Raw genomic sequence first — 11735 nt, 5'->3', positions numbered from 1 at the left:
AAGTGGGCCCGCTGGGGGGCTGTGGCCGGTGTGGTGAGCCGGCAACCCCGGTTGCCTGTGTATATATATGTATACATATATATACACACGGTTGTCGGCAAGCGGGGTAACCGGCCCAGCCACCAACCCCAACCCCTCATCCTAACCTAAGTAACCTAAGTTACCCTAGCTAACCTACCAGTGTTTGGTTCGCGGGGCCGAAGCCCTACCCCAGCATAAGGCCGGGGCGTTCCCCTATCCACCACCCGGGGACGCGCCACGTCGGAGTTCACCTCTCCGCCCACTCGGACAACCGAGCAGGTCCGTGGAGATGTGTCAATTACCTGGTAGACGGTATTTTTATCACAAACAAATACAAGCAAATAAAAATTTGAACTATTATGGGCGCGATAATCGTTTAAAATCTACTTGAAGACTTAGAAAAATCTCTATGTAAATTTGCTGCCACGTTGGCACAATGATAAAGTAGCGATAGCAAAATAAATAAGAAAAAAAACTGAAAGAATGTTGAGAAAATGAATTAATGAGTTCAGATATTAGACAATCAAAATAGAATTAAAAAATAACCTGAAATATCCAGATTATTGGTAAGCTTAATTTTAACAAAATAATAAAACTATGAAACTCTAATCTACTCTAAATGCTAGGTGATGGTAGCATCAAGTGGGACAAGCTTAGAAAAATTATAATATTTAAAGTAACCATAAGTATAAAAGATTCAAATAGGACCATAACAGCGTTATCAAAAGGCAATGTAAATAGTAAGCTCTCGATACAAACTTTCACATTAAAGTTTATAACAATGCAGTGATAAGCATATCCTAATAATTGGATTCAAGTGTCATGGGATTTGTTATTGGTTCTAATGCAATTAATTATCTTACTAATATTATAAATGCGAATGTTTAGATGTATGGATGTTTGTTTGAAGGTATCTTCGGAACAGCTGAACAGATCTTGATGAAATTTGGTACAGATGAAGAAAATAATCTGGAAGAACACATAGGCTATTTACAAAGTTTTTTTTTAATTACGCGCGGACGGAGTCGCGGGCTACAGCTGGTAGGCTATAATTCAAAGACAAGATGAGTAACTGAAATAACAAATTATTTGAAAATTGAAGTTAACCATTTCAGCATTGCGTTACACTTTTTTTTAACTGATACGACATTTCATAAATAAATAAAGTATTTAATATATAATTTAATTGTCTTGCTATCTGTACATAGGGACAGTAAAGTGCTATAATTATTATTATCATTTGGTTACTGTTTGTAGAGATTTATTGTTAACAATAATTTCTTGTGACGTCAAATTTGTAGGGTATGTGCACAAACGCAGATGTCTTAAGTAAATATTTCTGCTTTTTCTAACTACTTTAAACTTGGCAGAATAATTACACAGCTTAGAGTGTTTAATTCTTCTGCAGTGTATGTTTATTGGCACGATTTTATGAAAGCATTCCACCATAGATATTTATTTTCAGATAATATAACCCAAATATTGATCTACAAATATTGTAAATATACAAATTTTAACAAAAGTGAAGTTAAAAAAGAAGCATTTTTATGTTAAGTTCGAATAAAATTATTCATATTTTTATGTATATTGATTGTAAAATTTGAGATTTGATATTGAATTTAAGATAACACATACTGTAGTTATAAATTACTACCAATTGCCGACGACTACGAAAGAGCGGATTTAAAGAAATATAGCCTATGTCACCCGAGCATAGTGTACTTTTCCAACAGTGAAATAATTTTTCAAATCGGTTGTGTAGTTTCGGAGCCAAATCAATGGAAACAAATAATAAAATCTTTTCTCTTTATAACATTAGTACCTATAGACTAAAATAGAATTTTCTACCGTAAGTAAGTATGAAATTACCTTTATTTAAAACATAATCCTGCGTTGTAAAGCGATGATATTTATATAACAATGTAGTAAAACTTCCATGTGTACACAGTGTACAAATCATTGAGTGAACGAATGACTGTTAGTGTACACGGAGTAGAGACAGAGAAAAAAAGAAAATGGGAGAAGATAGAGTAAGACCGTCCGCTTTTTTGGTGCAGGGATTGTCAACATTTGCAAGTTAGTGAGTTAGTTTATTTTATTATTTGAATTTTTCTAAGCATAATTGATTAATTAGAAATAGGTAAATATTGTAAATAATTTTATTGAAAGGAAAAGAAATAATAATTCAAACGAAGAAGTAAACAATCGTATAAGCAGGAAAGAAAATTTGTCAGTAATTTTTCGAGACAAATGCCTAGTGTTGAAAACGTTTATAAATTTTCAAGGGTTAAGAATTAAGTCAATAAAACTATCTATTCTATGCCAAATAAAATGAGAGTTAAATAAATGACCTTAATGTTTAATGTATTCTCGATTCGTGTATTATTACAAGATATAAAGCGCATTTCACTTAAAGTATATTGAAGTCGTCTTTTAAAGTTTGTACAAATATTACAAAACTTTATCAGAATTTAATGCATAAGTTATTGCAAATTCCGTTGTGATTTTTGTAAAGGTATTTTTCTTTCACGACAGAAACTAAGATATAAGGTTATTTTAAATAGTTACACTTTTTTAAACAAAATTAATACATTCATTGCTTTTGAAATGTAAACATCTGATAGTAGGAATTATTAGAATACCGAAAATTCGGCTTACAGTGAATTTTTTATGACATTAAATTATATTCCAAATTAAGTTAACATCATTCAAAAACGCCATCTCTGGAAGAGGAGTTGTTCTAAAAATGTTACTTAAGAAATCTACTACTACTCAAAATATCACTTTTTTATTTACTAGAAGAATTAACGGTTTACTTATAAATAATGTTTAAGTCACATGATGTACACGTGTCATAACGTTTCATTGTTTTGTATCTGACTCTTGCACTTATCTTCCCGAGTCATAGATAATAATTTGCAGAAGACATATGCTTTGTAGTCCTGAACATAATAGACCATTTATTATGGACCGATAATCGGGCAACAGTATTTAATTATAATAGTCTTTAATTTTCAAAATAATAACTTAGATTCAGCGAAAGAGACGGAAATTTTTTAAAACTTTTTTTTATATAACAAAGCCTGAAAATATATAATAGCAATTACTCTATTAGGAGAAATAATTATTAACTTTTCGACTTTAAACTATATTATTAAACTACATTAGAGCGAAAAGAGTAGACCTTAGGAGTTATTGTGACTTCTGCTCGATTAATCTATCACAACTTTGACTTAAATTATTATTATAGTAACGAATGTGCATTCTTTACAGTCGCATACCTGACAAGTTTAACGGGACTCATCTATGGCTGGCCATCTTACACTTTGGAGATGTTCCAATCAAACGCGTCCGTACTGTCTGCACCCATGTCCAGCATGGAGGTGTCCCTACTTGGCAGTCTAACCAACGTCGGAGGACTCCTGGCCACACCATTTTGCGGGTATGCTGTAAACAAGTTCGGCAGGAAGTACGCTGCTATTATGTACGGAATACCTTTTGCGGTGAGTGTTGGTTCTTTTGTGTTAGAGAATATAAATTCAAGAACATTTCGTCATTTGTTCGTCTCCTATTAACGATTGAATGCTTTTGTTTTATTTTATAATTTGCAGATCTCTTGGGGAATAATATCGGTAGCGCGATGGCCGCCACTCATAATACTAGCAGTAGCACTTGGCGGAGTGGGTGCGGCAGGGCAGGCGGTCTCCTCCGTCTACATATCAGAGATAGCGCAGGATTCCATCCGAGGAGCCCTCACCTCCACCACAGTGTCCGGATACTTCGTTGGTCTTCTCTTCTCCTACGCTATAGGAGGTCAGCTCAGTTACCATCAAGTGGCGTACGTTCATCTCGCTATGTCGCTCATGTATATGGTCATGTTGACATTTTTGAAAGAATCACCAGTTTATTTGATCCAGATTGGGAAAGATAAGGTTTGTATTCCTAATTTATTTTTGGTACTGGAATTACTAACTAAAGCTTTATTAATTCATTCAAAACAGATTAAAATAATAAATGATATTTGATTCTAGCTTATTCGATACATAATGTATTTGTACAGGAGGCCGCCGACTCTCTGGCATTCTACAGACGTGTGCCCGCCACATCCAAGGAAGTGGAAGTCGAGATAGCTAAGATTAAACTGCAAATGGATCCGAGAATAGACAACATACTACAAGGTGAAAATGGTAAGTTGTATTGCAAAGAATTGTATATCTTTTAATATAGTAAGTTGGTCTTGAAATTATCTATTGTTTTTGGATTGGTTCTATAGCGTTAGTAAGTTGGAGGGTAATGTCTTAAGTTATTTATAACTATTGCGTGCATGATCTCATGTGAGAACTTTTCTATTAGAAAGGGACAAGAGTATTTAAGATATTTCAGCAGCCTTGCCAACTTATCAACAATGTTGAGAAGTTTCAGCCGCTTTATTCCATAATTATTTGATAAAACATTGCCAGTCATTAACCTCTTTATAATTTTATAGTAGATAAGACAGGTTATTTCCGAGCATGTTCATTACAATGTCATTGTGTATGTTAATCTATGGAAAATGCTTTTAAATATTTATTAATGCTCACGTGCTATCTTTAAAACAAGTTTCCATACCCTAAAATAACGCTTAAGGTACCAAATCGTCATTAAATAAATAAATAAAAACAAATATTCTTTGTTAAATTACTATTGTTTGGTTATACTGTTTTATGTAAACATACAAATCGACTAAGAAATAAAATTTTGGAAATTCATATGCCTAGTGAAGTCGATTTAATAGTATGTGATAACTAAGACGTAATAAATAAATTCAGAATCACTATTTTTCAGATCCAAATGCAACGAAAGAACTTATAGAAAAACAAAATGATAGAACATCCAGAAGTGAATCTCAATGGAAATTTTTGAGTAAGTCCAATTTTCTGCAGATGAACTTTCTTTCCCTCTCTGTTTCTAGTTAGTATCCCATATTGTAAAGGGGTCACCTTTTTATTGTCTTTTTCCAGTTGCATCGTTTTGTAGTTAGAAAATTTTCACTTAGAGTTCTATTGTCTAAAATTTCTTTGCTTTTCAGTGAAATCAGAGTCATCCCAGCAGGCCATGGTGGCGGTATTGATTGTGATGTCGGTGACGATACTTATGGGGTCTATTGTGCTGCAAGTGTACGCGGAGCCGCTGTTCAAGGAAGCGGTGCCGACGATGCAACCCAATCTGTGCTCTGTTCTGTTGGCCGTCACGTACCTCTTGGCGAGCGTTCTTTGCGCTTTCATGGTGGACAAGTTCGGAAGAAGGGTAAGATATTTTCAACATTATTTATGTATTCGTAACATCTCCTGAAAAGTTGAAAGGCCGAAATATTTCTGAAGTTATTTTTTCTGAAATACAATAAGTAATTAAAAGAAAACTGAAACGTGAAGCTTGGAAAGAAAGACTATTATTTTATCAATCTACGCATATCTAAATGCGACCACTACCAGTTAAAGATTATCTTAAAATTACTACGTTACACACTTTTCTATAGGAATAAACGTAAAACAGTGGATTTCTATATTTTGATAGATCAAGGTAACGGGTAAATACGCTGTTCTTCTTTCAGCCGTTACTGACAATCACATCAGTGGGGTCAGCACTGTGTACCTTGGTGCTGGGCAGTCAGCTGCAGCTGCACTGGGGCCCGCATTGGCTCACCGCTGCCACTATCTACGCTTACAGCTTCATCTACAACTTCGGCGCTGCCATTGTGCCCTTCGTGTTGACTGCTGAGGTCTTCCTACCAGAGGTTAGTTAAGAGTTCTACTACTAAAATTGTAAAAGATTCGATTATGCAACATTATTCTTTGCTTATACAAATTCATGCTGGTTGATGTTATTATATAATTATTGTTCATTTATAAAAAAAATTATTCTTCTGAAGGTAACCTGTTTCTTTACTTGTACTTGTACGTTGTAAAATTTAATAATATCAAACTCAACTGCAGAAAGTTTTCATTTAATAAATGATTCTCAATTGCTTTTATTAACTTACATATTTGCACTTGTTTGTTATTCAATTGATATTGTTTAATTTGCAGGTCCGTGGTCTCGGCAACAGCATGTCAATGGCATGCATGTGGATCATGAACTTCGTGACTCTGATTATCTTCAACCCGCTAGTAGACTGGCTCGGTCTAGGTCCGGTCTTCTACGTGTTCTCTTGCATTTGCCTTCTTGGTGCTACGTACAGCCACTTCTGGTTGCCGGAGACCAAAGGTCTACCGGCTGATGCTATACAAAAATTGTTCCTTAAGAAAGAGACAAGAAAGGTGTTAAATAAAGGTTGAGGTTATTTGGAGTTTTTTTTAATAGTCATTCCTTTTTCCTAACATTTGCAGCACATATTATATTTATGTTAAATTAATCACTTGTACCATTAATAATTTACATTTCATTTGAATATGTAAAATAAACAGGTTCGCAAAAATTGATAATGAACTAAATTATTTTATCAACAATACAACTTTATCAGCTGACAGTGAAAATAATTTCAATGTAACTAATTTATATGAATCTGACATTTACATAACTTTTCTTTTTATGCTACTGAACAGTAGATGGCGCTAATTGAACCTAGTTTAGTAGATTGGCTAAGAGATGGCGCTCTTCACAATTTTACGATAAAATTCAAGATGGTAAAATTTAAGAATTTAAGAAATTTAATTTGAATAATTAATCTTGAGATCTGAAAGACAAAAGTAAATTTTAACAACCTTGATAAATTTCAGTAATATTTACTTGTAATGGCTTAATTTTTATTTATACATCAAAGATTGTAGTATTGAGACTTGCCTTTTAACCTCAATATTTAAATACCACAGTACCACAGATAAGGTATACGAAAGCTTCACTTATTAACTGGAATAAGTTCATAAGTAAAACAATACGAAATAGTTAATAAATTTAAAAATAACGTGTAATTTTGTACAATAAAAACAGCAAATATTACATTAAATAATATTTATATTATGAAATAAATTTATTTATCCAGTTGGCGGAATGAAAGGTTATAGCAAGGGTATATAGAGGGCAATAATTATAATATGTTATGGTAAATATGAGAAATGAAAAATTATTAACTATTTTGTATCATTATTAATAACTAGCTTTTGCCCGAGACTCGCGACGGAATTAAAAAAAAAACTTGAGTTGCCTATGTGTTCTTCAATGTTCTATATCTATGCCAATTTTCAGCGAGTTCCGTTGAGCCGTTCCGGAGATCCGGAAATCCATCTAGGCTTTCGCGTTTGTAATATTAATATTATTTTATATATAAAAAATTGCAAACGAGCAAACGGACTCCTGGTTTCGCTGAAACAGCAAGGCGACCACTGCCCGTAGACATCCGCAAATGCTAAAAGGTTGCCTACCTTAAATTAACGGAGAAGAATTAACTAATAAGGTGTGAAGGGCAAGATGACTAAAATTAGGTCTCCGGCACCACACTCATCGGATGAAACGCGGAATTACTTTTACTTGAAGCGTGTCTTCTGTGTGGTCGTTGTATTTCACCGGTCGACTTGATCCATTCGTGCACCCAACAAATATTGTTATTGCGGGATCTTACTTTTACCAACGAGTACTCTCGTTAAAAATTAGATGATTAATATTTTTTTTTTCATAGTTTTACTTATTAACTATAAAACTATTAAAAAATAGTATAGAAAGTAGAGAAACAGAAATATTCGCTGTTTCTTTTGTTTATGACTTTAGTACGCCTCCCTTCGTCTCTGACCGCAACATATGTAAGACAACATAAAACAAAACAGATCATTACAAACTATATAGTTAATATATATATATAGAAAATTAAGGATTAAAACAAAGGATTTAAATATTAGTAATATTAATTTAAGGACAAACCACAAGTATAACAAAGTCCAAAGTATGTAAACGTAAGCCTCGTGCCGCTACTATAATCCAGTTTACTTAAGACAAACGAACCAAACTTTATTTAAATATTCGATAATGTTTTATCATCGAACATTTTACGCTTGTCGCGTCGCTCTTCGATACGATGTTTATGAATAATTTAAACATTCCATATAAAAAGGTTGTATTTATTTAATCATGGAACTCGTAGGCGGATGAAGAAAAAAAGTCGCAGCATATTAAAAATATATAAAATACGTGTCTTAAAGATGTAATTATTGTTAAAGTGAGCGCTAAAATTGTGTTTCTTTAATCTTAATTTAATTTCTTATTGTACATGCACACTTGTGTTAATTTATTGTGTTTTGTTTTTTCTTATATTGAACATAAAACATCACAGTTTAGTTTGAAGTTGATAGTTCGTTTAAAAAAAAGAATAAGAAAGAACCTGTAAGTATAGTCTATGACCTTTTCTAACATTATTTTAGCTAATATGCAGTTTTAACTTGTATTTATTTTTATAGGTTAGTTAGACTAATTAAATTTGGGAATAAGAGTTAATTATAACTTTAGATAAATATAAGGTTCCATTCTAAAATTTATATATACGAAAAACTGAAAAATAAATGGATTAACTCCCTTTATTTTGTATATTTATTTAGATTTAATTCATTATTAATTCTGGTACATACTTTTTCTTACGAAAATTAATAAAATGAGATGGGAATATCGAAATTACACAAGGTCTATATTCGTAGTTAAAAGATCTGTCACTGCAACTATTGGACGTCGGGGCCGTACGTGTATAAGTTTTAAACAGGGTTTTCTGGTTTTTATATACAAAAACAAGCTAATCAATGAAAATAAATGAATTCACATAACTGGTTACTGAATGGAATATTTTTATTTGAATTATATTTTTTAACTACACAAATTTAATAGTCATTAAATGACCATTAAAAACATAAATAAAAAACACTTTCGACTAAAAGCAAAGGGCTAGGCAATTGACATCGTTTTTATTATTACGTAAGAATTTTGTTACGTTTATTTTATATTATTTGTATCTATGTATGTTATTTAAATTTTGACCTCTAACTTAAGCCAATTGACCGATGTTATGGCCTAGTCACCCCTAACTAGGGGTGGCTCCGAGCCCCTCGGTGGGGACGTATAGTGAGCTGATGATGAAGGCAAATTAACCGCGATGTCGTCAGCACAGAAAAAAAAATACCTTAGTTACTCCCACACAGATAAGCTATATTCCAGTAAAATTCCCTTCAAAATTTTCGCTACTATCCAGAAAAAACAGACAATCAGACAAAACATAATTACTTTTGACCTACTTCACTAGTCACTGCAGACTCTGTTTTTTAAAGATTTAGGTAGATTTAAACCGCAACTGTAATGTTATTACGATATCCAGTACACGGCACTTATTTACTTACTATTTTACATAACGAATGTATTATAAATAATTTTATCTGTCAACAAAGATAGTCAACAAAGTATTGATAATAATGATAACCTCATTGTGACTGAGAACACATGCTTTCAGTTTTCAAGCATTTCCAGTGATTGAATGAATGAAGAAACAAAATTTGAGTAGAAATCTTGAATGGAATTGGCTAAATTTAATCTCCTAGATTAGTGAATTACAAAAGTAAATATAAATCTATATATATAAAAGAAAGTCGTGTTAGTTACACTATTTATAACTCAAGAACGGCTGAATCGATTTGACTGAAAATTGGTGGGCAGGTAGCTTAGAACCAGGAAACGGACATAGGATAATTTTTACCCCGTTTTCTATTTTTTATTCCGCGCGGACGGAGTCGCGGGTAAAAGCTAGTAACGTTATATTTACTTAAGTAAATAAATTACGATGCGTATACACTATGTAGGTAGATTTGACCGATCCTAAAAATCTATCTTTGATCTGATATAAAAATAAAATCGAGATTATTTCAGTTACTTTATGTAGAACGGAGTACAAAACTTGGTCGATCACTCTCAAAGCGCTAAAGAACAGATCATGTTGATTGGTATTTTTAGCCGACTTCAAAAAGGAGGTTCACCTATCAATTCGACTGTATTTTTTTATGTGTGTTATGATTCTTAGATCCTTTACATTTGAAGCGAGGAAATTAAAAATGATAAAAATTTCGAGATCGATTATTGTGTTTAACGCTGCCTATTTGAAAGAAATAAAGAAAAAAATATTTATTGTCACACATAGACTATGAAAAAATACACACACACAATGCACAAACTTGGTACAATAGTGTGGTAAAAGGAAGTCAGCTCAGCGAAGTAGAGCCAGACTAAACTGTCCCTGCGCTGATTTTCAGCTGGACCCTGATTTGATGTTAGTACTTTCAGACTTCTTTTGTTTAAGAGTATTAGTATGACTAAGAAGTCAGACGCTTTTAAGACAAGTTAATGACGTAAATGACAAACTGAAAGACGGGATATCTTTATGATATATTGTTGTGTAAACTATCTTTGCTAATTATACAATTTGTGTTTGAATTTACATTGTGAGATTAAAAGTATTTATAAAAACAAATATTCATAAGGTTTCTTGGAAAATTTCTTTATGCTTATAATTTTGTCACTAATTGTTTCTTTAATGTTACTAATATTACAAATGCGAATTTTTAGATGGATGGATGGATGGATGTTTGTTAGAAGGTATCCTCAGACTGGTTAAACGGATCTCGATGAAATTTTGCATAGATGTAGAACTCAGTCTGGGAGAACACATAAACGATTTTTTTTTAATCCCGCGCATTGTAATATTTTGTTATACATTTTGGTATCGATAGATTTTAAAATGGAAAGAACACGAGTTTTCATTAATTTTAAGAATGACAACAAATTACATCTAATGTAAAGTATCTCTTGTGTGTCCACCGATCATACTGTCTTAAATATACTACTAAGCTTTCTTTGATTTCACGTAGATAAAGCCACCGACCACAGCTAGTATGTTATAAATAAATGTGTCATATTTTACTTAAAAATGAATTATATGAAGTCGATAGAGTACATTGGTCGTCAAATGAACGGGAATCGACTATTAACGAAATCTTGAATTTGGATCTCGCATTGCGTAAGATTGAATAACGTAAATTATTGTGAAATAAATTTCATTGAATCACTTAATCGCAATTAATTTAACGACTAAATAAAACTCATTATTTAATTGATTTTTTATTCTTTGATGACAATTAATGACAAAGCGTGCATTATCGTAACTATATCTTAAGCGCCTTATAAGTAATTAAATTTTTTTGTCATCATCATCTCCCTGTCCTTATCCCATAAAAAAAGGTTTTAAAGTCATATTCATTTACGCACGCCGGGCTGTGCAATGGTGTAGGGAGTGTGGGACTCGCCGGCCACAGAAGGCGACCGGAATACCCACTAAAACCTGACTGCCCTGTGACGCATTATGGCGGGGCCACGGGAACGCGTGAGCTTGCACCGGATTTTTGTATTCCATATTGATCTATTCCGTCATCTCAGTTGTCACTCCCTTCTTAATCATGTCATTTTTGACGCAATACATTCATCTCTTCCTAGACAAATCCTTAATATGTTTAAATATGGAATAATTACAAATTTAGACCAAAACATAGAACATGGCTTCACGATATTAAACGAGTTTATAAACGCGTAATAATTGTTGGATTTTAGGTGCTTTATTAGCATAAGCATAGAGTGATGACCTGGGTAATTCCAACATTGACTATGGTCTAGTCTACCCCTAATTTGGGGTAGGCTCCGAGATTAAATGTAAGACTATTGCT

The 11735-nt window shown here is 32.8% G+C and overlaps 1 protein-coding gene across 1 annotated transcript; it reads left to right on the top strand.

Moving 5' to 3' along the window:
• Positions 1–1955: 1955 nt before the first annotated feature.
• On the top strand, positions 1956–6335 carry LOC106707306 (facilitated trehalose transporter Tret1). The gene is made up of 8 exons (XM_014503919.2): positions 1956–2097; positions 3295–3524; positions 3633–3953; positions 4082–4208; positions 4846–4923; positions 5090–5307; positions 5612–5794; positions 6087–6335. Exons 1-8 carry the CDS (start codon positions 2037–2039, stop codon positions 6333–6335), a joined length of 1467 nt encoding a protein of 488 aa, XP_014359405.2. The 5' UTR covers positions 1956–2036.
• Positions 6336–11735: the final 5400 nt, after the last annotated feature.

Source organism: Papilio machaon, chromosome 26 (assembly GCF_912999745.1).
Source record: "Papilio machaon chromosome 26, ilPapMach1.1, whole genome shotgun sequence".
NCBI lineage: Eukaryota > Metazoa > Arthropoda > Insecta > Lepidoptera > Papilionidae > Papilio > Papilio machaon.
This window is presented reverse-complemented; position numbering and strand designations above follow the sequence as displayed.